The 26,844-nt window shown below is 42.6% G+C and overlaps 1 protein-coding gene and 1 non-coding gene across 3 annotated transcripts; both read left to right on the top strand.

The window, feature by feature from the left end:
• Nucleotides 1-331: 331 nt before the first annotated feature.
• On the top strand, nt 332-26,158 carry Rnf168 (ring finger protein 168). 2 transcript variants are annotated; one of them, XM_042669127.1, is made up of 6 exons: nt 333-1,228; nt 11,152-11,228; nt 14,794-14,973; nt 18,380-18,489; nt 19,610-19,691; nt 23,887-26,158. In XM_042669127.1, exons 1-6 carry the CDS (start codon nt 928-930, stop codon nt 24,826-24,828), a joined length of 1,692 nt encoding a protein of 563 aa, XP_042525061.1. In that variant the 5' UTR covers nt 333-927; the 3' UTR covers nt 24,829-26,158. The 2 variants fall into 2 exon arrangements, with proteins under 2 accessions (XP_042525062.1, XP_042525061.1); XM_042669128.1 differs by lacking the exons at nt 18,380-18,489; nt 19,610-19,691 and having other exon boundaries at nt 332-1,228.
• On the top strand, nt 16,993-17,099 carry LOC122100007. Its single transcript, XR_006146066.1, has one exon. It is a non-coding gene; the product is annotated as a U6 spliceosomal RNA (small nuclear RNA).
• Nucleotides 26,159-26,844: the final 686 nt, after the last annotated feature.

The raw sequence follows: 26,844 nt of genomic DNA, 5'->3' as shown, positions 1-26,844 counted from the left end.
GAGCTGAGGGACAGCACCCAGGCCCAGAGTTCAGGCTCCACGACCGGCAAAAAATAAAAATTAAAAAATTAAAAAAAAAAAAAAAAAAAAAAAAAAAAAACTCCCAGGTAGCGCAGAGAAGTTGGATTTCTTTCAACTTAGGCGGAGCTTGCGGCAGTGGTGTAGGGAGTGGCTGGAGGGGGCGGGGCGAAGCCAAACCTTCCAGGCCGGGAAACCCACTCAAGTTCCCGGAAGTCCCGCCCCACCGTCCTATCCGCATCTGCCTTTGGACCATTCTTTGGGTAGGAAGTGCAGTTTTGGCGGGCAGTTGTGACGTCACAAGCGCTAGTCTCACAGCCCGGGCTGCAGCGCAGTCGGCTAGAGAGACCCGCGAGAGGGAAGGGGCGAGTCGCGACCGGGAGCCCTGGGAAACTCGGAGCGCCCCAAAGCTGGGACATGGGGCTCAGCCCCTCCCCCCCGGCAACGGTAGAACGGAAAGGCCTGCTGTAGCTGTAGCCTGCGGTCCGGTCCGAAGTGGCGGCGTTCTCGAAGCGGCGGCCTAAGGGCTTCTCGCCGGAGCCGCCCGTGTGAGGAGGAGCGGAGCTCGCCGCGGACTTGTCGTGGTGTGGGCTCACGAGAGTCCCCCGTCCGTCCCGTGCTGCTGTGGGGCTCCCGCCCAGGGGCAGACACGCTGCCTGACAGAAACGCGTACTGATTGTCTCGTCGGAAAGCTCAGACTCACCTGGCAGGGCGATTGTGTTTACCTCACGCCCCCTGCGCCGCGCGGCCTCCAAACGCGGCTAACGCCCCTCGGGCCTCACCTCTCCCACGCTGAGGCCATAGTGTAGAAACTCCAGGCAGTTCACCGGCTTTTCGGTAGCTGGTCGGAAACACGACTGTCTGTTTTTCAGGTGGTGATGTTGACGAGGCCTCCTTAGCTTGGTAAAAATGGCTGGATCCAAAGACGCTGTCCCTTCCCTGTTGGAATGCCAGTGCCAGATCTGTGTGGAAATCCTCATCGAGCCCGTGACCCTCCCTTGTAACCACACGCTGTGTCATTCATGCTTCCAGTCGACTGTGGAAAAGGCCAGTTTATGCTGTCCCTTCTGTCGCCGCCGGGTCTCTTCGTGGACGCGGTACCATGCCCGAAGAAATTCTCTCATCAATGTGGAACTCTGGGAGACGATTCAAAAACACTATCCGGAGGAGTGCAAACGTAGGATCTCTGGGCAAGAATCAGAGGAAATCGGTATGTAAAACCGGTCGTGTTTATTAGCTAAAATCACCGATCTTTTTTCTTTTTTTTTTGTAAAAAGTGAATCATCGGCTTTTTTTCTCTCTTGTCTTTTTTTTACACTTGGAGGATTTAGATTTATGGGCCCCCAAAATGTGGATTAAGAGTCATTAAATTTTGGCTCATATGAGAACTGTTCAGCTGAGTTCGATTGCTCTTTATTGAGTTAAAAATGACGGAAAGGGAGGGAAAATTGCCCGTTTGTAGAGTCGTCGAATGAAAAGCAAATATTAGGGCAGGGAAGGTGGCTCAGTGGTAGAGCGCTTGCCTTACATGCTTGAGGCCCTGAGTTCGATTCCTCAGCACCACATAAGCAAAAAGAAAAAAGCCGGAAGTGGTGCTGTGGCTCAAGTGGTAGAGCGCTAGCCTTGAGCTGAAGAGCTGAGGGACAGCGCCCAGGCCCAGAGTTCAGGCCCCACAGCTGGACCCCCACCCCCCCCAAAAAAAAAAGAAAAGCAAATATTAGCAGGTGAGAAATGGTCGTACTGCACAACAATAGAAAAAAAAAACCTTCCAGTTTCTGTGTATTTTTTACTTCCAATTACTTTCTCCGACTTGAATGTTCATTTCGTTCTCTCTTAAGCATACAACGGGCCTAAAATAGCCTCTTCTTGTGAGTTCCAGCTAGTTCAGTCATTTTTAGTTAGCACCTGGTGCCCCAAGGGCCTGAAAATGAAAACTTGGCTGCCAACTTGCCTCCACCAGAACGAGCTGTAAGCCACTAGGCATTGTGTCGCAGCTTTGGGAGACTTGTCTGTTCTGTGGTGTACCTACTTGCTTTTTACTTTATTATGGCAAAAAGTATTGAAGAAAATTTGCCATTGCAACCCCATTTTAAACGGTAGTTACTTTTTTTTAAGCTTTATTGAGATATATTATCATATAAGTCATCCACTTAAAGTGCAATTTAGTGGTTTGGGCTACATCATTATTTTTAAATTGTGATGTAACTATGTAACTGCCATTTTGACCATTTTTATGTAAATAGTTCAGTGTCATCAGTTACATTCTGAATGTGACCATCACCAGTTTCCACAAACTTCTTTGCAATCCAAATAACCCTTCAACAGTGACTCCCCTTCATCCCAGCTTATGGTTACCACTCTTCTACTCTCTGTAAGTTTCACTAGTTTAGGTATTTTATTAAGAGGAATCATGAAATATGGTTTGTTTCTGGCTTGTCTCACTTGGCACAATGTTTTTGAAGTTCATGCATATTTTTAGTTTTTTCAAAAAATGGATAAAATGTGTTACAGTTTGTATTTGTTTGAATAGTTATTTTCAATTATTTTGTGTTTATTCCTATAGTAAGAGAGGAAGATAGTTTCACAGTTACTAAGTATATAACTAAGTAGTTATTTTCAGTGTATTTTTTTCTTTGGTAGCAGAGGTTGTTGGTTTTAGGCTCCTGTTTAGATAACAAAATCTGAGGATGCTGATGTTCTTTATACAAAAGGTGCAGTTAACACGGGCAGTCCTCACTTTCAAGTAAAACAAAATGTGAGAAGTACCTTGCAAGAGGGTTATCTATTTGGGAAGAAAGATCTTTGTTTGAAAATGATATATTAAAACAACTTGAGGGCTGGGAAGGTGGCTCAGTGGTAGGGTGCTTGCCTTGCATGCATGAGGCCCTGGGTTTGATTCCTCAGCACCACATAAGCAGAAAAAGCCGGAAGTGGCGCTGCTGTGTCTCAAGTGGTAGAATGCTAGCCTTGAGCTGAAGAGCTGAGGTACAGCACCCAGGCCCAGAGTTCAGACCCCACAACCGACCAAAAAAAAAACCAAAAAAACATGAGAAAGCTCTTCAAATGGTGGTTAAAAAAAAAAGATTAGGAAGTGTTACAAACAAATGAATTTGGTGGATGAAATGAAAATTATCTTTCTGGGTTTTCCAGGTAAACCACTACAGAAAACACTAGAGCTCTTTAGAACATTGCAAGATCTAGGAATGCAGCTTTAGGTGATACAGCAATTTATCCAAAGATACCTTTTTTTTTTTCCCAGAAGTCCAAGAAGTATCCCTACTTTAAAATAACAAATGCAAAATCTGGAGAAAGATTTTCCAGATAGGCACCCTACCACTCAAACCATATCTCCTGCCCACAGAAAGGCTTTCTAAAATGGTAGAGGAAGCATCATCAGTCTTGAGTGAAAAAGCCAAGCTAGAGTGAGAGGCCCTGAATTCACACATGCACATACACAAAACTAAAATGGTAGAGGATACTTGCATGTTGCTGGCAGATACTAATAGCAGATTGGTAGCAGAAGTAGATGATAGAATGCAATTCACTTGATTGTAAGCATTTATTCTTCCTAAAAGGAAGACTAGATGTTTGTTGGGTCTTCGTCCGTCTTTGGACGGACGGGGTCCTAGGAGAGGTAAGTGTGAAGTGAAGTGCGGCTGCCTCCCTTAGCCCAGTAGCCCTGGAGACAATCAGACGCAGCCAGGAGTCAAACCAAGCAGGAACTCGTTTATTAACAGGGAGCATCCCCTTTTTAAAGCAAAAGACTGCGTGGGAGGAGAGGAAATGGAACCAACCAATCACTGAAAGGCCACACCTTATTATGCACCTAAGCTTCCATGAGATGTTTACATACTGAACCTAAACAAATCCAGCTCTGCCCACTCAACTTCCTCTCAGGGCCATCTTTGCTATCACCCACAGATGTTTTCAAGAAATGAGGTTGTAAGGCTAGCGCTCTACCCTTGAGCCACAGCTCCACTTTAGCTTTTTTTGGGTTAACTGGAGATAATAAGTCCCATCAACTTTGGACTTTGATCCTCAGGTCTCAAACTCCTCAGTGGCTAGGATTGTTTACAGGCATGAGCCACCAGGGCCCAGCACAATTCATCATTTATAGTATTGATATTGAACTAGTTCTAGGAACGTAGAAAGAATTCAAAAATACAAATGAACTGATTGGAGAAAAATCAGTTTTTTTCTGAAAAATCTGAAGGCTCTTTCAGTTTCCTATTAAAATTTGCATTATGTGAAATGACACAGACCTACTAAACTACTTTGCATCTGTTAAGATGTAGTCTTGTTTCATGGTTTTTGCACCATATCAAAGCTTTCAAAAGTATAAACCAGGTTCTTCTCGGTACAGAAAGGGAACATTGTGGTGGGGCCCTGGTGGCTCAGACCTGTAATCCTAGCTACTCAGGAGGCTGAGATCTGAGGATCGCTATTTGAAGTCAACCCAGGCAGAAAAGTCTTTTTTTTTTTTTTTTTCTTTTTTTTTTTTTTCTTTGGGTCCGGTCATGGGGCCTGAACTCTGGGCCTGGGCGCTGTCCCTCAGCTCTTCAGCTCAAGGCTGGCACTCTACCACTTGAGCCACAGCGCCACTTCCGGCTTTTTTCTTTTTGCTTATGTGGTGCTGAGGAATCGAACCCAGGGCCTCATGCATGCAAGGCAAGCACTCTACCACTGAGCCACCTTCCCAGCCCCAGAAAAGTCTTTTACCTCCAATGAATCACAGAAAAAGCTGGAAGTGGTGCTGTAGCTCAAGTACTAGAGTGCTAGCCTTGAGCAAAAGGAGTTTAGAGACAGCATCCAGACCCAGAGTTCAAGGCCTAGGACTGGCAAAATGCCAACTATCTACAGCCATTCACAAGAGTTTGTTAGGATAACACAGTAACACATAGGCAGATGAATTGTTTTCTTTGGCTATAATGATAGTATAAAGTTTTACATCCTTTTTGGAAAAGCAAGTATTTCTACATTGTACTCAAATATGTACAATTCTTTAAAATAATCTTTAGTTGTACAATTTAACAAGTCAGTTTATTATAAGTATGGTGCATCTTGGTCAAGTTCACCTCTTCCATCTTTCCCAACTACACTTGTACCCTCAAGTTATGTAGTTCTCCACTTTCATATATCTACAATATGTACAATATTAATTTTTTTTAATTTACTTTTGAGATAAGATCTCATTATATAGCCCATGCTGGTCAGGAACTTGGGATCCTTCTGCCTCACCTCTCTAGTATCCCAGGGATTACAGGTGTTTACCACACCACACTTAGCTGCACTTTTTTTGTGTGTGTTTTCTAGTCCTGAGGCTTGAACTCAAGGTCCTACGTGCTATCCCTGAGACTTTTTTTCCATTTGAGCCACAGCTCCACTTCTGGCTTTTATGGTGGTTAATTAGAGATAAGAGTCTCATGGACTGGCTTTGAATAGTGATCTTCAGATGATCCTGGGTAACTAGGATTACATGAGCCACTGGCACCTAGCTTGGACATTCATTATTTGTTAAACTAAGATTTTTACTTCAGAGTAGAAAAAAAGGCATAATGCTTTTTTCTTCCATCTGCCTGCCTGAATGTCTGGTTTTTTTTTTTTTGTCGGTCGTGGGGCTTGAACTCTGGGCCTGGGCGTTGTCCCTCAGCTCTTCAACTCAAGGCGAGCGCTCTACCACTTGAGCTACAGCGCCACTTCCTGTCTGTTTTTTTTTTTAAGTTGTTTTTTTTTTTTTGGTCGGTCATGGGGCTTGAACTCTGGGCCTGGGTGCTGTCCCTCAGCTCTTCAGCTCAAGGCGAGTGCTCTACCACTTGAGCTACAGCGCCACTTCCGGTTTTCTGGTGGTTTATTGGAGATAGGAGTCTCATGGTCTCTCCTGCCTGGGCTGGCTTTGAACCGCGATCCTCAGATCTCAGCCTCCTGAGTAGCTAGGATTACAGGCGTGAGCCACCAGCGCCCGGCCAGCGCCCTGCTTTTAAGTTGTTATACAAAGGTGTATAACTATTCATCAAAGCAGTTTATGGATACAATGCATCTTGATCAGTGCCCTCCCTTTCATCATTCTCCCCCAATTACTTGGGTTTTTTGCTTACAGCTGATTCTTTACCACTTGAGCCATACATACCTCCAGTCCAGCCTTTTTTGTTTTGTTTTGGGTCCAGTCGTGGGCCTGAACTCTGGGCCTGGGCACTGTCCCTCAGCTCTTCAGCTCAAGGCTAGCGCTCTACCACTTGAGCCACAGCCCCACTTCCGGCTTTTTTCTTTTTGCTTATGTGGTGCTGAGGAATCCAACCCAGGGCCTCAAGCATGCAAGGCAAGCGCTCTACCACTGAGCCACCTTCCCAGCCCCAGTCCAGCCTTTTTGTGGTTAATTAAAGGTAGAGTTTTGTAGACTTTTCTGGCCTACATCATCCTCTTGAGTAGTTGAGATTGTACGCCCAGCTTGGGGTTCACCCACTTTTTTTGGGGGGGGAGTCCGGTCGTGTGGCCTGAACTCTGGGCCTGGGCGCTGTCCCTCAGCTCAAGGCCAGCGCTCTACAACTTGAGCCACAGCGCCACTTCCGGCTTTTTTCTTTTTGCTTATGTGGTGCTGAGGAATCGAACCCAGGGCCTCAGGCATGCAAGGCAAGTGCTCTACCACTGAGCCACCTTCCTAGCCCCGGGTTCACCAACTTTTAACACCAGGCTGGACTAAAACCTACTTCTCTTCAACCTCCTCCTCCCCCCATAGTAGCTAGGATTACAGGTGTGCACCATCATATCTGGCTCAAGTTTATTATGGTAAATATGTATAACATAAAATTTACCATTATGACCATTTTTAAATGTTCATTTCAGTGTCATTAACTATGTTAATCTTTTTATAGGTATCATCCATCTCCAGTTGAAACAATACCCATTTTATTGTGTATTCTTTTTTTGCGGGGGGGGGGGGGGGGGGGGGGGTTCCGGTCGAGGGCCTGAATTCTGGACCTGGGCGCTGTCCCTCAGCTCTTCAGCTCAAGGCTAATGCTCTACCACTTGAGCCACAGTGCCACTTCTGGCTTTTTTTTTTTTTTTTTTTCCGGCTTATGTGGTGCTGAGGAATCAAACCCAGGGCCTCATGCATGCAAGGCAAGCGCTCTACCACTGAGCCACCTTCCCAGCCCGAAACAATACCCATTTTAAAAAGACCTAAATTTTTTTTTTTTTTGTCGGTCGTGGGGCTTGAACTCTGGGCCTGGGCGCTGTCCCTCAGCTCTTCAGCTCAAGGCAAGCGCTCTACCACTTGAGCTACAGCGCCACTTCCGGTTTTCTGGTGGTTTATTGGAGATAGGAGTCTCACGGTCTCTCCAGCCTGGGCTGGCTTTGAACCTCGATCCTCAGATCTCAGCCTCCTGAGTAGCTAGGATTACAGGCGTGAGCCACCAGTGCCCGGCTAAAAGACCTAAAGTTTTACCATAATGACCGTCCTTAAATGTTCATTTCTGTGTCATTATATATGTTAACCTTTTTGCAACTATCATCCATCTCAGTTTTTCTTCTTCTGCAATTGAAACTATACCCATTAAATAAAACCTCCTCATTAATCCTCTCCCTGACCTTTGGGTACCATTCTATTTTCTGCCTCTATGAATTTGACTAGATACCTCATATGAGTTGGAATCACAGGACTTGTTCTTTGGTGTCTGACTATTTCACATAGCATAATGTCTTCAAGATTCTTGCAAGTTCTAACATGTGTCACTCTTTTTAGATTTTTTTTTGGGGGGGTGGGGAATCGGTCATGGGTCTTGAGCTCTGGACCTGAGTGCTGTCCCTGAGTTCTTCAGCTCAAGGATAACACTTTATAGTGCCACAGTGCCACTTCCGGCTGTTTCTGTTTATGTGGTGCTGAGGAATCGAACCCAGAGTCTCATGCATGCAAGGCAAGCACTCTACCACTGAGCCACCTTACCAGCCCCTAGACATTTTTTTAAACTGTGGCAAAATACTTCAGATAAACAAGGTTCACTGATTCCATTGCTTTTATGCTTATGGCAAGGCAGAAACATCATAGTGAAAGAACACAGTGGAAGCAGGCTGTTCAGATTATGGCAGTTGAGAAGCAAAAGAGACAGGAAGGGGCCAGGGATAAGATATGACCCTTAATGACATACCCTCCAGTGACCTACTCCTTTCAACCAGACCTATCCTCGTAACAGAACTTTTTTCTTTTTTTTTTGCTGGTCGTGGGGCCTGAACTCTGGGCTGGGGACTGCTCTTCAGCTCAAGGCTAGAGCTCTACCCCTTAAGCCACAGCGCCACTTCCAGCTTTTTCTGCTTATATGGTGCTGAGGAATCGAGCCCAGGGCCTCATGCATGCAAGGCAAGCACTCTACCACTAAGCTACCTTCCCAGCCCACAGAACCTTTTTATATGAATTCATCAATGGATTAACTCTTTGATGAAGTTAGTGCTCTAATGAGTCTCAATAGTGCCACCAGCTAGAATCAAGCTTTCAATTCAATACAATACATGAACCTTTGGGGGGAGGGGGAGGATACTTAGTATTAAAAACATAACCAGGGCTGGGAAGTTGGCTCAGTGGTAGAGCGCTTGCCTTGCATGCCTGAGGCCCTGGGTTCGATTCCTCAGCACCACATAAGCAAAAAAGAAAAAACCCGGAAGTGGCGCTGTGACTCAAGTGGTAGAGCACTAGCCTTGAGCTAAAGAGCTGAGGGACAGTGCCCAGGCCCAGAGTTCAGGCCCCATGACCGGACCCAAACCATTCCTTTTTTTTGGCCAGTTTTGGGGCTTGCACTCAGGGCCTCGGCCCTGTCCCTGAGTTTTTGCTCAAGGCTTGCACTCTACCACTTGAGCCACAGCGCCACTTGAGGCTTTTTCTCTTCATGCATGCTAGGCAAGCACTCTACCAGTAATCCACATTCCCAGCCCATAACCATTCCTTTCTATGGGTGAATAATATTCTATTTTATATCTACAGCACAGTTAGTTTATTGATGATACTTGAGTTGATTCCACCTTTTGGTTATTGTGGTAGAGTACTTGTCTAGCATGAATGAAGCCCTGGGTTTGATTCCTCAGTACCAAATAAAACAAAAAATTTAAAAATAGACAAAAATTAAAAAAAAATAACCAGTGAAAAACAGAACTGCAAGTGTAATTCACCACCAATCTAGTAAGTCTGAGACCCTGGGTATAAAACCTAGTACCAACAAAACAAGAGTTATTATTTGTATGTGTGTGCTGTTCCTGGAGCTTGAGTTCAGGTTCTGTGCATTGTCCATAACAGTGCTCAAGTGTTCAGTGTTCAAGGCTAGCACTCTTATCACTTGAGCTACAGCCCCACTTCTGCCTTTGGGTTATTAATTGGAGATGAGTCTCACAAACTTTCCTGCCTAGGCAGGCTTCAAACCAAGATCCTCAGATCTTAGCCTGTGAGCTAAAAGTTAGTTATTTTTACTGTTTTTTTTTTTTTTTATATTATTGCTGGGTTTTGGTTGTTTTTTTTTTTTGAGGGGGGGGGTGTTTGTTTTTTTTTTTTTTTTTTTGTCAGTCCTGGGACTTAAACTCAGGGCCTGGGCACTGTCCTTGAGCTTCTTTTGCCCAAGTCTAGCACTCTACCACTTGAGCCACGGAGCCACTTCTGGCTTTTTCTGTTGATATGGTACTGAGGAATTGAACCCAGGGCTTCATGCATGCTAAGCAAGTACTCTACCACTAAGCCACATTCCCAGCCCCCTGTTTGTTTGTTTTTTTGTTTTGTTTTTTGTTGTTGTTGTTTTGCTGTGGTGAGGATCATATCCAGAGTCCATGCTGTCCAAACTTGTTATGGAATAGTCCCACAGTTTTTAATTCCTCTAGAGCAGAATTTGCAAAATGCTGGCCTATAGGCCTTATGAAATCTGTAGATATGTGTGTTTTTGTTTTTGTGTTTGTCGGTCGTGGGGCTTGAACTCTGGGCCTGAGCGCTGTCCCTCAGCTCTTCAGCTCAAGGCTAGTGCTCTACCACTTGAGCTATAGCGCCACTTCCCGTTTTCTGGTGGTTTATTGGAGATGAGAGTTTCAGGGACTTTCCTGCCCAGGCTGGCTTTGAACTGCGATCTTCAGATCTCAGCCACCGGCGCCCGGCTGTAGATATGTTTTTGTTTTGTTTTATGACTATTGAGTGCCAACATTTAAAGGGAAAGAATTCACAAATCTGGAATTATTGGTTTTCTTCTTTCTTTCCATCCTCCCTCCCTTCCTTCCTTCCTTCTTTTTTTGGTTGTGGGCATACCAGTCTTAGGGCTTGAACTCAAAGGGCTTGAGTGCTATCCCTAAGCTTTTGTGCTCTAGGCTAGTGCTGTACCACTTGAGCCACAACTCCATTTCCAGCCTTTTTGGTGTTTAATTGGATATAGGAGTCTTGCAGACTTTTCTTGCCTGGGCTGGCTTCAAACTCCTGAGTAGCTAGGATTACAGATGTGAGCCACTGGTATCTGGCTCAAGTTTCTTGAGAAAGAAAAAAGTCGGGCTGGGAAGGTGGCTCAGTGGTAGAGTGCTTGTCTCATATGCATGAGGCCCTGGGTTTATTCCCCAGCACTACATAAGCAGGAAAAGCCAGAAGTAATGCTGTGGCCCAAATGGTAGAGCTCTAGCCTTGAGCTGAAGAGCTGAGGGACAGCACCTAGGCCCAGAGTTCAGGCCCCACAACTGACCCCAAAAAAAAGAGAAAAAGAAAAAAAGTCAGATTGGGAGTGTGGTTCAGTTGGTGCAGGGCCAGCCAGTGAGCAAAAGTAAGCATCAAATAACAAGTTTGAGACCCTGTCTCAGACAGAAAAAAAAAGTCTAGCAATGGGCTTGAGTTTCCTAATGGAAGTAGTCACCTGTTTGTTTTTTCTGGTTGTTACTTTGAAGTATTTTGTTTTATGGAATTAAAATGAACTCCAGTAATAATGTCTAAAGAAAGGATTAAGCATATTATGCCACCTGGAGCGAAATCACTTCTAGCATTGGAAAATGGAAATTCTACAAGAAGATAGTATTACTATAACTATTAATAATTATATTTTGCCTTAATATTTGTTAATTTTAGTGGAAAGGAAAGATTAGCTATAAAATTCTGTGTTGCCCATAATACTATTTTTTTTTTTTCATGTGGAACAGTTGACAGCTATCAGCCAATTCGTCTATTAAGTAAACCTGGGGAACTGAGGAAAGAATATGAAGAGGAAATAAGCAAGGTAGGCGCTGAATAGTTCTTTTTTTTTCTGTTTTCAGTCTGAGATTTTACATATAGTTTCATAGTCTTGTGTTACTACTATATATTCAAAAATAAGTGATTTCAATGTATTTTATAAGGGATCTATTTTAAAAGATTTATTCAAAATAGTCATAAACTAGTTTTAATGTACTTATACAAAATTAGTGTCCTTATTTAGTAGGAATCCCTAAGCATTTAAGTATGGAGATTTCTTTCATTGTTCTGAACTTTGAGCTGCAGGATGGAAAGGGATAGGAGATTACTGGTTAAGATGAGGAATACACACAGGGCTAATTAGGAAATACTTAAGCAGGAAAAGTATAGTGCTTACTGCAGTGTCTCACTAGCATAAATCCAGAACACCCTTGTATCCTGCTGCAGGATATTAGTACTGTCCAGTAGAAATACTGGAAAGCCACTGTATAAGTGAAATTTTTCTTTTTTTGGGGGGGGGTCAGGTCCTGGGGCCTGAACTCTGGGCCTGGGCGCTGTCCTTCAGCTCTTCAGCTCAAGGCTAGCGCTCTACCACTTGAGCCACAGTGCCACTTCCAGCTTTTTTTCTTTTTTGCTTATGTGGTGCTGAGGAATCGAACCCAGGGCCTCATGCATTCAAGGCAAGCGCTCTACCACTGAGCCACCTTCCCAGCCCTAAGTGAAATTTTTGTAGTAGCCACATTTTCTTTCTTCTTTTGATTTTGATGTTTTTCTGTTTTTTTGTTTTTTTTTTGGTCGGTCGTGGGACTTGAACTCTGGGCCTGGGCGCTGTCCCTCAGCTCTTCAGCTCAAGGCGAGTGCTCTACCACTTGAGCTACAGCGCCACTTCCGGTTTTCTGGTGGTTTATTGGAGCTAGGAGTCTCACGGTCTCTCCTGCTCGGGCTGGCTTTGAACCGCGATCCTCAGATCTCAGCCTCCTAAGTAGCTAGGATTACAGCCGTGAGCCACCAGCGCCTGGCTTGATTTTGATGTTTTGAGGAATGATCTCACTAATAGTCTAATCTGGCCTTTAACTTACCATCAAACTCACAGGCTGGCCTCAAACTCACAGCCTCCCTAGTACTGGGATTACAGGCTAATAATAACTGCATTGAAAAATACTTTTTAGGCCAGGTTCCGGTGGCTCACTCCTGTAATCCTGACTACTCGGGAGACTGAAATCTGAGGATCATGGTTCAAAGCCAGCCTGGACAGGAAAGTCCATGAGACTCTTATCTCCAGTTAACCACCAAAAAAACTGGAAGTGACTCTGTGGCTTAAATGGTAGAATGCTACCTTGAGCACAAAAAGGCTTGTGAACAGCTGCCAGGCCAAAAAGCAACCAGAAGTAGTGCTGTAGCTCAAGTGATAGAAGTGCGAACCTTGAGCAAAAAGCTCAAGGATAGTACCCAAGCCTAGAGTTCAAGCCCAAGGACTGACAAAAACAAAAACAAAAAACAAACTTTTTAGATAATAGGGTATGGTTCAAGTGATAGAGGGCCTGCCTAACAAAGTACAAGTACCTGTTCCCCAGTACCACCACTACCAAAAGAAGCACATGTAGAGTACTTGTGTAGTATACACAAAGTATTGGTTTCTATCCTTACTGGGAGGGCAGCAAAAGCTTTAAGTGTGTATGCATGTGCATACTCCAGTTGCTAGGATCTGGGCACTATCTCTAGCTTTTTCTCTCAAGACTTCCATTTGAGCCACAGTTCCACTTCTAGCATTATGCTGATTAATTGGAGGTAAGTGTCTCAAGACTTTTCATGCCCAGGCTAGCTTCGAACCACTATTCTCAGATCTCAGCCTCCTGAGTAAGTAGAATTATAGTCATGAGCCACCGCACCTGGCTGTATTATTTCTTTTAGGCAGTTAGTTTAGTGACTGTAAGCATTACTTTAGCTCTTAGAACCTGAGTTGCTATCTCAGCTAAGCACCAGTGGCTCATTGCTGTAATCCTAGCTACTTAAGATGCTGAAATCTGAGGATCATGGTTCAAAGCAAGCCTAGGCAGGAAGGCCTGTGAGACTCTTATCTCCTTTTAATTATCAAAAAAAAAAAACAGAAATGGAAGTGTGGCTCAAGTGGTAGAGTTTCTAGTCTTGAGCACAGAAGTTCAGGGACAGCTCCCAGGTCCTCGATTCAAGCCCCAGAACTAGCACATACAAAAAAAGTTACTTGATTTTTTTTGGTTGGCCATGATGGTTAATTGGAGATAAGAGTCTCATGGACTTTTCTGCCCGGGTTGGCTTTGAATCATGATCATCAGACTCAGTCTCCTGCGTAGCCAGGATTACAGGAGTGAGCTACTGGCGCCCGGCTACTTGTTTTTTTACTTCTGTTTTTTTCCTCTACTTATCATGTACTTACTTGCCATAGTGGTTGCCTGTTGGGCACTGCCTGCTGACTGATTTCAAAGGTAGGTCCTGATTAGTGAAGCCAGTGTTGATCATTCTATCCTCTTTGCTAGGGTTTGGTTCAGGAAGGTAAGCCTACCTTACTCAGTTGGTGGCATTCCAAGCATTGAGTCCAATGTTTCCAAGAAAAACTACATTTGTGTGGCAGTGTAGTAGAAACTGATGATTGATTTTAAAAAAAAAAAAAAGGTATGGGTCTTCTCAGTCTCAAGATTTCTAGGACAGACTTCTGAAGTGAACCTGCTTGAACTATTCTGGAGGAATGTGTCTCTTTAGATTTGAGGTCAGTTATTCCCAATTGGTTCTTTTTACTACTATTATGAAATATTGCAGTATTTTATTTTATTTTTTTACATTTTGGTCACTTTATTAAATGACGTTAAATAGTTTAAGTTTCAACTACTAAATAGCATTTTGAATGGTGAAAACAGATAGTATATTGTCATACTTGAATGCTTGTCTTTAAAAACACAATTCTAGTCCTTATTATTCCAGTATTTTAAAAAGTTTAGAGAGCCAGACACTGATGGCTTATGCTTGTAATACTACCTACTCATAAAACTAGATCTGAGAATTTTTTTCGGGGGGGAGGAGTCTCCAGTGGTGGGGCCTGAACTCTGGGCCCGGGTGCTGTCCCTCAGCTCTTCAGTTCAAAGCTAGCGCTCTACCACTTGAGCCACATTGCCACTTCCGGCTTTTTTCTTTTTGCTTCTGTGGTGCTGAGGAATTGAACCCAGGGTCTCATGCAATGCAAGGCAAGCTTCCTACCACTGAGCCACCTTCCCAGCCCTAGATCTAAGAATTTTTATTTGAAACCAGCCCAGGCAGAGAAGTCCATAAGAACTCTTCTCTCTGGTTAACTAGCAAAAGTCTGGAAGTGGCTCAACTGGTAGAGTGCCAAGAAAAGTTTAGGGTGGGAAGGTGGCTCAGTGGTAGAGTGCTCACCTAGCATGCATGAAACCCTCTCTTCAATTCCTCAGCATCACATACACAGAAAAAGCCAGAAGTGGCGCTATGGTTCAAGTGGTAGAGCTTGAACTTGAACTGAAAAGCTCAGGGACAGCACCCAAGCCCAGAGTTCAAGTCCCACAACTGACAAAAAAAAAAAAAGAAAGAAAGAAAAAGAATGACCTTTATTAATTATGCTTAAGGTGGAGGCAGAACGACGAGCCACTGAGGAAGAAGAAAATAAAGCCAGTGAAGAGTACATACAGAGACTGCTGGCAGAGGAAGAAGAGGAAGAAAAAAGACAGGCAGAAAAAAGACGAAATGAGATGGAAGAGCAACTTAAAAGTGATGAAGAACTGGCAAGAAAGCTAAGCATTAATATTGTAAGTTTTAGGAGCGAACTGAAATAGTAACATTTCTATTGCTTTGATTTTCAAAAAACTGAAGAAGTTATCCCCATAAGTAGAAACCATATGACTATATTTTTTGTTTTGTTTTGTTTTTTGGGTCCGGTCGTGGAGCCTGAACTCTGGGCCTGGGCGCTGTCCCTCAGCTCTTCAGTTCAAGGCTAGCACTCTACCACTTGAGCCATAGCGCCACTTCCGGCCTTTTTTTTTTCTTTTTGCTTATATGGTGCTGGGGAATCGAACCCAAGGCCTCAGGCATGCAAGGCAAGCACTCTACCACTGAGCCACCTTCCCAGCTCATGACTATATTTTTACTGTGTGTGAGTGGTATGGTTTTTACTTCACTAAGAGCCTAACATTTGGTAGGCATATGCTCTACCACTTGAACCATATCTCAGAACAAAAACCAAACTTTAAAAAAAAATGTAAAATCTATTGTAAGGCTTTTTGTTTTGTTTTGTTTTTTGGGTCCGGTCGTGGGGCCTGAACTTTGTGCCTGGGTGCTGTCCCTCAGCTCTTCAGCTCAAGGCTAGCACTCTACCACTTGAGCCACAGCACCACTTCCGGCTTTTTTCTTTTTGCTTATGTGGTGCTCAGGAATCGAACCCAGGGCCTCACGCATGCAAGGCAAGCGCTCTGCCACTGAGCCACCTTCCCAGCCCGTGTTGTAAGGCTTAAACTCAGGACCTGGGCACTGTCCCTGAGTTCTTTTGCTCAAGACTAGCACCTTACCACTTTGAGCCATAGCTCCACTTTTCCAGTTTTCTGGTTAATTGGAGATAAGAGTCTCACAGACTTTCCTGCCTGGAGTTAGCTTTGAACTGCAATCCTCAGATGTCAGCCTCCTGAGTAGCTGATACTATAGGCGTAAGCCACCAGTGCCAGACTGAAAAAACACATACCTTAAAATCAAAGGATAATGATACCCACTAGCTTATGAGACCTTGTGGAATCACTTAGATTTTTTTTCTTTGGTACTAGAACTTGAACTCAGGGCTTCACCTTGGCCCTGCTTGCTTGCTCAAGGCTGTAACCCTCCCTCTTGAGCCAGCTAGTTCAAACAACAATCCTCCAAGTCTTAGCCCTCTGAGTAGCTAGAAATCCATGTGAGCCACCAGATCCTGGCTATGTAGAACTCCAGTAAAATGCAAATTCTCATTCTAAATCATTAGAATTGGAATCTCTGAAGATGAGCCTTAGCAACTATAATCTCTACAATCATCTGAGGATACCTGAGATATTCACATTAGAGTACATCTCAAAATAATTTGTCTACTTTCAAACAGTATATAGACTATACTTACTAAAATGAAGTATACTGGTCTGGGAATGTGACTTAGTGGTAGAGGCTTTCCTAGCATTCATGAAGCTCTGGGTTTGATTCCTCAGTACCACAGAAACAGAAAAAACCAGAAGTGACACTGCAGCTCAAGTGGTAGAGTGCTAACCTTGAGTAAGAAGCTCAGGGACAGTGCCTAGGCCTTGAGTTCAAGCCCCAGGACTGGCAAAAATAAAAAAATAAAGTATAACTAGAATTGATATTTTTCTTTTTTGAGAATATTACCATTTGGGGCTGGGAAAGTGGCTCAGTGTTAGAGTGCTTGCCTTGAATGCATGAGGCCCTGGGTTCGATTCCTCAGCACCACATAAGCAGAAAAATCCGGAAGTGGCGCTGTGGCTCAAGTGGTAGAGCACTAGCCTTGAGCTGAAGAGCTGAGGGACAGTGCCCAGGCCCAGAGTTCAGGCCCTACAACTGGCAAAAAAAAAAAAGAGAGAATATTACCATTTATAATTATATACTCAAGCTTTGTAGACTCAATGTCCTTTTCTCACTTTGAGTAGATTGTATTGAGAAACATACAAAATAAAGAAATTGAAGACATGGATCACTGTAAATAGGGAGGACTATAGGTTGAAGTGAATTCAAAAGTCACTTGTACCTTGTTTTTCAAATATCTGCTCCTATTTTTTACATGGATTATAAGAGTAGTAGATGTGCTCGCTTCGGCAGCACATATACTAAAATTGGAACGATACAGAGAAGATTAGCATGGCCCCTGCGCAAGGATGACACGCAAATTCGTGAAGCGTTCCATATTTTAAAAAAAAAAAATAAATAAATAAATAAAAATAAGAGTAGTAGATTTAGGGGCTGGGAAGGTGGCTCAGTGGTAGAGCGCTTGCCTTGCATGCCTGAGGCCCTGGGTTCGATTCCCCAGCACCACATAAGCAAAAAGAAAAAACCCGGAAGTGGCACTGTGACTCACGTGGTAGAACGTAGCCTTGAGCTGAAGAGCTGAGGGACAGTGCCCAGGCCCAGAGTTCAGGCCCCACAACTGAACCCCCCAAAAAAAAAAAAGAAAAAACAAAACAAAACAAAAAAAAGAGTAGTAGATTTACTGAAATTTTATAGTAATTTTTAGTTTAATATAAAAAAGTTTTGTGATGGTAAACAGTCAGGTTTTTTTTTTCCCCCAGTCCTGGGACTTGAACTCAGGATCTTTATTTATTTATTTATTTATTTGGGTCTGGTCGTGGGGCCTGAACTCTGGGCCTGGGCGCTGTCCCTCAGCTCTTCAGCTCAAGGCTAGCGCTCTACCACTTGAGCCACAGCGCCACTTCCAGCTTTTTTCTTTTCGCTTATGTGGTGCTGAGGAATCGAACCCAGGGCCTCAGGCATGCAAGGCAAGCGGTCTACCACTGAGCCATCTTCCCAGCCCCTGAACTCAGGATCTTGACTCTGTCCCTGAGCCTCTTTGTTCTCAAGGCTAGAGCTTTACCACTTGAGCCACAACACCATTTCTAGCTTTTTCTGTTTATGTGGTACCATGGAATTGAACCCAGGGCTACATGCATGCTAGGCAAAGCCACACACTCTACTACGAAGCCACACTCCCAGCCCACAAACTTATTTCTGTGTAAAACTAACTTTTAGTATAGGTATACCCACAGCTTCTTAAATTTTTCCCTATAAATTAAGCTAGTTCTAATTACATGAAACTTAGGTAATGGGATTACTGTCTTCATGACTTCATACTGCACAGCAGTATGTAATTTCATTAGGTCAAACCTGAATGGTCTTAGTTTTATTTACATAGGCATCCCTTGGTGTCTGCAAATGATTAGTTACAGGAACTTGTATGGATACAAAACTCCAAACAGCTTGGGCAATAGTTGTTCACTCAGAAGGCTGAGATCTATCTGTTATTTAGCAAATAATGAGAAATCTGTATGTTCAGACTTCTTCAAAGAATATGTAAAACTTATATATATATATATGATTCCTGAAAACCTGAATTTAGTCCAATTCATTTTTGTTAGTTCAGTTTGTTAGTTTGTTCAGTTCTCTTTATTAATACCTTTTATGCTTTTCATATTGAAGAACAATTTTGATGAGGCTTCTCCCCTGAATGCCAGAAAATCTGATCCAGTTACAGCCAAGTCACAAAAGAAAAATAAAAACAAACAAAAAAATGCTGGAGATATTCAGAAGTAAGTGAACATGACTGAATTATTTAGTGACCACCTATTATGTGCCTTTGTTTTTTGTTCATATAGACCATTGATCATCAGAGTTTGTCCATGTGCTCTACGTGAAACCCTGAAGATAGTCTGAGATTGATTCAAAGTGAAAAACGAAGGGGCTAAGGTTGTAACTCAGTGGTAATGTTTGCTTAGCAATTGCAGAGCCCTGGTAGCAAAGTGAAGAGAAGTAAATTACATATTTAATTCTTGAGTGTCATGTGGAGAGAAGGGAAAGCTGGCATGCTTTTTACCTAGCTTCTTAATTTGGCAAGCTTATACTTTTTATCTTGCTTGCTCAGGATTTCCATATTATTCCCCTTTTCACAAAATTAACCAGTTGGATTTCTTTTTCCCTGTTTAAATTTAGTGAAAAGGAAGCTGGTCCCACATAGATATGTTCATTGAAAGAATTTTTTTTTTTTTTGTCAGTTGTGGGGCTTGAACTCTGGGCCTGGGCGCTGTCCCTCAGCTCTTCAGCTCAAGGCGAACGCTCTACCACTTGAGCTACAGCGCCACTTCCGGTTTTCTGGTGGTTTATTGGAGCTAGGAGTCTCACGGTCTCTCCTGCTCGGGCTGGCTTTGAACCGCGATCCTCAGATCTCAGCCTCCTGAGTAGCTAGGATTACAGGCGTGAGCCACCAGCGCCCGGCCATTGAAAGAATTTTAAAACTTGGCATATAGATTATTTTATATTCCTGCCAGAAATCCAATTTTTCCACATCCTGGTCAACACTTAAATTTATTTCTCTTTTTGCATTAAAGATATTTACCCAAACATCAGTTATCATGTTATAGTAATATATTGAAATCTCTTTTTTCCCTTTTGGTGATAAAAGAGTTTCATCTCAGGGCCTTATTTACACTTATTGGGCAGTCACCACTCTACCAATGAACCATACTCAACTGACCTACAATTTTCAGAGGTTTTTAAGTTTTGTCCTGGTGTTAGCCTCAAATGCCTGTGACATAGAGTTGACATACACTCTGATAAATCACCTAGTCAGCCACACAATCTCTGGCAGAAATACTTCATCTACCTTTATATCAGTTGCATACATTCAGATTTTGATCAACTTCTTTTTTTAAGGTATTTGTCACCTAAGTCTCAATTTCATTCAGCATCACAGCCTGAGATTGTCCAAGAAGATAGGAAAAACTCCGTATCTAAGGTATGTTAATGCTGACACTGTCTTTAGTTAGGCAAGTTTTTTAATGGTTGATATTACTGATACCTGTAGTTCGCTGACTTTTAAAGGCACCTTTTCTTAGTCATCTTTATTTCATGTAGATTAAGCCTCAATAAATCTTTTCTCTGAAGGACCAGGAAGAGACATTTTAGTCTTTGCAGTCAATGCAGTCTCCAATAGCTGTTCATGCTGTTCAGTATGAAAAGAAATGAGCCTTATTTCTAGCTAGTGGGTTCTTAGCTACTTAGGAGGCTGAGATCTAAGGATCATGGTTCAAAGCCAGCCTGGGCAGGAAAGTCTGAGACTTTTTTTTGTTTTGTTTTTGTCAGTCATGGGGCTTGAACAATGGGCCTGGGCACTATTCATGGGGCTTGAACTCTGGTCCTGGGTACTATCCCTCAGCTCTTCAGCTCAAGGCTAGTGCTCTACCACTTTAGCCATAGTGACACTTCTGGCTTTTTCTGCTTATGTGGTGCTAAGAAATCAAACCCAGGGCCTCATGCATGTGAGGCAAGCATCTGCCACTGAGCCACCTTCCCAGCCTCATTCTTATCGCCAATAAACTACTCTGAAAAAGGCCAGAAGTGATGCTGTGGCTCAAATCAAACTCAAACCAGAACTGAAATACCAGCTTCACTCAGAATTTTCGAAGATGGGAAATAAAACATGTTAGTAGGGTAGCATCAAGGATGTCTTTGTTGGGCTGGGAAAGTGGCTCAGTGGTAGAGCGCTTGTCTTGCATGCATGAGGCCCTGGGTTCGATTCCTCAGTACCACATAAGCAAAAAGAAAAAAGCCGGAAGTGGCGCTGTGGCTCAAGTGGTAGAGCACTAGCCTTGAGCTGAAGAGCTGAGGGACAGCGCCCAGGCCAAGAGTTCAGGCCTCATGACTGGACCCAAAAAAAAAAAAAGAATGTCTTTGTTCATCAGGAGTCCTCATAGCTAAGAGCCTAATTAATAGCCTAGAAACAAAATCAAACAAGTGTGCTACCATTCAAGTCCCATACTTCATAAAAATCAGTTCTGTCAGGTGTGATAATGTCAGCACTCAGGGGCAAGGCAGGAGGATCCAAGTTTGAGGCCAATCTCAGGTATAAGATCCTGTTTCAAAGAAAAAAGAAGTCAGCTATATCTACTAATAACTTATGTCTAGGAGTCCTAACAAGAATCATACTTACTCAGAAGAAGTACAAGTCATACTAAGCTTTGGCTTTCTAGTAAATATTTATAGAGCATTCATATTTCTGCCATGAATGCAGTTCACTGGTCAGGAATCTTTTTCACCATATGAGTGATATTTTACATTATTATGTTGTCAGGAGAATAGAACTGGGAAAAGGGAATTCATGCCAAGGTCAGTTTCCTACCTAGAAATTTTGTTAACTCATTCCTTATATTCCTAACTTTTTCATTTCCGCTAAGTGTTTTACACTAACATTTAATAGACATTTACTACTTGCCAATAATAAATGTATTATCTGGGCTGGGAAGGTGGCTCAGTGGTAGAGAGCTTGCCTTGCATGCATGAGGCCCTGGGTTCGATTCCTCAGCACCACATAAGCAAAAAGAAAAAAGCTGGAAGTGGCGCTGTGGCTCAAGTGGTAGAGTGCTAGCCTTGAGCTGAAGAGCTGAGAGACAGCACTCAGGCCCAGAGTTCAGGCCCCACGACTGGACCCCCCTCCCCCCCCCAAAAAAAAAATGTATCATCTTTCACCTTTATCTCAACTATCCATTTGCAAAGAAGGTTATCTGTATTACACCTGTTTTCCAGTTAAGGAAAGTATTTAGGATATTTTCTTACAGTTCCTAAAGTAAGTGAATAAAATAGTGAAAGATTCAAGCTCATACTGAGAGTTGAAGGAAGAAGCATTGTAGGCTGGGATATTTTTCTTACCCCATGTCATATACACAGCAAACTAAATGAGCATTCAAAAGTTTGGCCAGTCTAGGGCTGGGAAGGTGGCTCAGTGGTAGAGCGCTTGCCTTGCATGCATGAGGCCCTGAGTTCGATTCCTCAGCACCACATAAACAAGAAAAAAGCCAGAAGTGGTGCTGTGGCTCAAGTGGTAGAGTGCTAGCCTTGAGCTGAAGAGCTGAGGGACAGCACCCAGGCCCAGAGTTCAGGCCCCATGACTGGACCCCCCAAAAAAAAAAAAAAATTGGCTAATCTAAATCACATTGGTTTATAAAAGAGCTACCAAGAGTAAGAAATGCTGCAGAATCAGATGTCAGTGATTCCCACCTGAAATCCTAGCCATTCAGGAGGATGAGATCCAGAGGCAGCAAAGTCTAAGACTCCATCTCCAATTAACCAGCCTGCTAAGCAAACAAGTGCTGGGTACCCTGTGTTCAAACCCAGTATTGTGAGAAAGAAAGAAAAAATAAAAAGAATGCCTAAATCTAAATTAACACACAGGACAAAAAGTTCTATTAAGAAAGAATTAGTGGGGGCTGGGAAGGTACCTCAGTGGTAGAGCACTTGCCTTGCATGCATGAGGCCCTGGGTTTGATTCCTCAGCACCACATAAGAAAAAAGCCGGAAGCAGCGCTGTGGCTCAAGTGGTAGAACGCTAGCCTTGAGCTGAAGAGCTGAGGGACAGCGCCCAGGCCCAGAATTCAGGCCCCACAACCGGACCCAAAAAAAAAGAAAGAAAGAAAGAATTAGTGGGGCTGGGAAGGTGGCTCAGTGGTAGAGCACTTGCCTTGCATGCATGAGGCCCTGGGTTTGATTCCTCAGCACCACATAAGCAGAAAAAAAGCCAGAAATGGTGCTGTGGCTCAAGTGGTAGAGCACTAGCCTTGAGCTGAAGAGCTGAGGGACAACACCCAGGCCTAGAGTTCAGGCCCACGACTGGACCCAAAAGAAAAAAAAAGAAAGAATTAGGGAGCTGGAAATGTGGCTTAATGGCTGAGTATTTACTTGCCTAGCATTCATGAAGCCCTGGGTTCAATTCCTCACATTAACCAAAAAATAATAAAATTATATTTTAAAAAAATAGCTGGGCCAGGTGCTGGTGGCTAAAGCCTGTAATCCTAGCTACTCAGGAGGCTGAGATCTGAGGATCATGGTTCAAAGCCAGCCTGGACAGGAAAGTCCATGAGACTCTTATCTTCAATTAACCACAGAAAACCTGAAGTGGGCTGTGGTTGAAGAGGTAGAGCGTTGAGCTGAAGAACTCAGGGACAGTACCCAGGCCCATAGCTGGGAATGTGGCTTAGCAGTAGTGTGCTTGCCTAGCATACATGAAGCCCTGGGTTTGATTCCTCAGCACCACATATACAGAAAAAGCTGGAAGTGGTGTTGTGGCTTAATTGGTAGAATGCTAGCCTTGAGCAAAAAGAAGCTCAGGAACAGTGCCCAGGCCCTGAGTTCAAGCCCCAAGACTGACTAAATAAGTAAATAAAATTAGGATGTTCAAGGAACCAGATTTTGGGGCTGGGAAGGTGGCTCAGTGGTAGAGCGCTTGCCTTGCATGCCTGAGGCCCTGGGTTCGATTCCTCAGCACCACATAAGCAAAAAGGAAAAAAAAAGCCGGAAGTAGCACTGTGGCTCAAGTGGTGGAGCGCTAGCCTTGAGCTGAAGAGCTGAGGGACAGCGCCCAGGCCCAGAGTTCAGGCCCATGACCAGACTCAAAAAAAAAAAAGGCACCAGATTTCAATCCTCAATGCTACCAAAAAATAAAGGAAGAGAGAAAGGGAGCCAGGAACGTAGCTCAGAAATAGGATACTTGCCTACCATGCACAAGGTCTTGGATTTATCCCTAATATTGTTCTTTTGTTTTGTTTTTGTCGGTCATAGAGCTTGAACTCTGGGCCTGGACCCTGTCCCTTAGCTCTTCAGCTCAAGGCTAGCTCTCTACCATTTGAGCCACAGCGCCACTTCTGGTTTTCTGGTGTGGGGGAAGAGGGGATGTTATTGGTAATAAAGAGTCTCATGGACTTTCCTACCCAGGCTGGCTTTGAACTGTGATCCTCAGATCTCACCCTCCTTAGTAGCTAGGATAACAGGTATGAGCTACCAGCGCCCAGCTGTTATCCCTAACATTGTTAAGGAGAGAGACAGAGTATACTGTATTGGTAAAAGTTATGTTCAGTGACTGTTTGGCTATAGTGTCTATGTATTTGGAATTATAATTTAATGTTCTCACCTTGTATACTTGGTGTTTTTGTTTTCTACAGGAAGTTGACAGTAGTGATGTCAAAAGTCCTACATGGCCAGACACTAGAGCCAAAGAAGATATGCCAACACTTTCTCCACAGATATGCCTAGAAACTCAGGAGCAAGGTGCAGTGTCCTCAATAGAGTCACCTTTGCTACAGTTACGTACCTGTGATGCAGAGCAGTGCTTTGAAGGAAGAGTCATAACGAGATCAAGTAATCGTGACAAAGAACTTCGTGTCAGAAGTCTTGAAGGACGTAAAACCTATTCTAAAGAAGCTACATTTACACCTTGTGGCATCACAGAGAATGGGTGCAGTATGTCAGGTAGGATGCAGAAGACTGGAGACAGCACAGATTCCGCAGAAAATAAAGAGTCCTACCTGTTGACCAGTAATGATATTTCCAAAAGGAAAAACGAGTCCTCATTTGAAGCAGTTGGGGATTTATGCTTTACTTCAAAAAGAAGAAAAATGTTCCCCAAATCTTCCTCAGATCAAGAGGAAACAGAAAAAAATTTTACACAAAAACTGATAGATATGGAGCATATACTTTTTGAGAGACATAAACAAGAAGAGCAGGACAGGTTATTAGCATTGCAACTTCAGAAGGAAGTGGATAAAGAACAAATGATGCCAAACCGGCAAAAAGGATCTCCAGATGGGTATCAGTTACGTGCTACATCCTCACCTCCAGAAAAACTGCTTGATGGACAGAGGAGATATTCCAAAGATAAGAACTTCAAGAAACAAACTGATTCAGAGTGTTCAAAACGGGGGAAAAGCTCAAGAGACGAAAATCAGCAGCCTTCTTCTAAAAGCCAGTTGAAATATTCAGCCAATGGAAAAAAGATGCCAAATTCTGCCAGAGATAATTGTAATGTAAATAAAAGTACTCATTCCCTTCAGCCTAGTAATTCACAGAAAAGTATTTTTCAAATGTTTCAGAGATACAAGCAGTAATGCAAGAGTAAAAGGGAGTATTTTGTAACCTAACAGCTGGGTTATGAAGCTGTCTTTTCTATTAAAGAATCCTCACAAGTTTGTTGTAAATTTCTGCTCCGTAGTCATAGTTGTTATTTCTGCTCTGTAGTCATAGTTGTTATCATTAAGGATTGTCATTACAAGGGAAGAATGTATAAATGTGTTTCTGTAAAACTCAGTAGTTAACAGGTGCCTCTATCTTTTCCATTGTTAGTAACTGTTGAGTACTGAATTTGCCATCTTTATGGACATAAAATGCCTTAGTCAAAGTCCAAGAACTCTTGAAAAGCTGTTCTCAAGATTTCATGTTTTATAGCAGCCTCTCACCTTTTATCATGAACCGTGATCAAAGCAAATTATACTAGACCAAGTGGTTAAGAAATCTACATAGAGTTTAAAAGCCTAGGAAATACTTGAAACGTACAACATTAATTTTCCATCTCAATGTAAATTTTAAGCATTATATTGTTTCCTTTGAGTTAAAATGGTTTATGGGATCAATATTAAATCAGTTTTCTGGAAAATTGGAATTCATTTACAGAAAAGAAACCAAATTATTTATGGAAGGGACAGTTTGAATTGGGAAGGAGCTAGATGGGGTGGCTTAGCAGTTGGAACCAAACCAGGGAATTAGGGAGTAGGTCTAGAATGAAGAGCAGGTTCCTTTTGGCAGAACATTCTTTGCTAAATGACAGAAAATATTTTTGGTTTTACAGCTTTTTGACACCATAGTATCTAATATAAAAAAGCTACTTATCTGAATTTTTGGGAATTTGTGTTTCTATGAATCTGCTATTCCAGAAAATAAAAAAAAGACAGTAAGACAATTCTATCACATTATGTTGTGGAAGCTGGAATAAGCATGTATTTATGGGCAAAAATAGGAAATGATATATGAGGTTTATCAATCTTGTCCTTGAAAGTTAAATCACAAAGCACTGATTTTATTTAGTAACGTTTAACTGAGAGACTATTGAGCCTTAGTTTCATCAGTAGAAACAACAATAGTCTTAATAGCATTTTTGCTGGTGTGTTAGTAACCCATTTAATATCAATAAACAATAAGCTCTTCTAGCATGAATTCTAGCTTTAAGTTATTGGTATTTTCATGTACCATCAGTTTTTTTTCCTTCCAAATTTTGTTGTTAAGATTCTGTCATTCTTTGCATACTTTATGGCATCTGTGTGAATATTGATTGGGTAATGATGGATAAAATTCTAATTCAAAATTCAATTTGCCCTTTCTCAAAAAAATTGCCCTCTATATAATAATTGTAATGAAATATAGTCAGAAACCAAATTTGTCTGGAACAGACTAAACTGAAATCAGTCTTATCAAATCAATATGTAATTAATATTCAATATGCAATTTAATGTACAATTCAATTAATGTTTTAGGATAGACATTATTGGAACTCTTGAATTGAAAGTTGTCTAAATCCTGAAACATACAAAATAGCCCATGGTGTGACAAATTTAAGATTATTTAACTACTAATTTGTCTGTGAAGAAGTCATCCTGACTGAAGTTGGTTTAAAATAACTTTTCATTTCTTTAATTAGCCTTTCTGTCATTCCTACCATGTTTGCCTTTAGTTAGAAACTAATGAATTTTTTTTGTCAAGGGACTGTACTGCTGTTTTCTTTCATTTTTGTGGAAGATATGTTAGAATATTTAATTTCTCAGTGAGTTCTAAAGCTACACATACAAGAATCTGAAAAATTAAAGAAATATTAAAGTTAAAAATTGACTTATTTTACTACAGTTTAAGAACTGGAGCCTAGGGCTGGGAAGATGGCTCAGTTGTAGAGTGCTTGCCTTGCATGCCTGAGGCCCTGGGTTCGATTCCTTAGCACCACATAAGCAAAATGATAAAAGCCGGAAGTAGCGCTATGGCTCAATGGTAGAGTGCTAGCCTTGAGCTGAAGAGCTGAGGGACAGCGCCCAGGCCCAGAGCTCAGGCCCCACGACCGGACCCAAAAAATAAAAACAAAA

Source organism: Dipodomys spectabilis, unplaced genomic scaffold, assembly GCF_019054845.1.
Source record: "Dipodomys spectabilis isolate Male_0828 unplaced genomic scaffold, ASM1905484v1 ptg000017l, whole genome shotgun sequence".
NCBI lineage: Eukaryota > Metazoa > Chordata > Mammalia > Rodentia > Heteromyidae > Dipodomys > Dipodomys spectabilis.
This window is presented reverse-complemented; position numbering and strand designations above follow the sequence as displayed.

Excerpts from the sequence above, each read along its gene's own strand:
- Rnf168 (XM_042669127.1), top strand. The coding sequence starts at position 928 with ATGGCTGGATCCAAAGACGCTGTCCCTTCCCTGTTGGAATGCCAGTGC. Across the intron at positions 14,974-18,379 it reads GAAAGCTAAGCATTAATATT|AACAATTTTGATGAGGCTTC; the intron begins GTAAGTTTTAGG and ends TTCATATTGAAG. Across the intron at positions 18,490-19,609 it reads AATGCTGGAGATATTCAGAA|GTATTTGTCACCTAAGTCTC; the intron begins GTAAGTGAACAT and ends TCTTTTTTTAAG.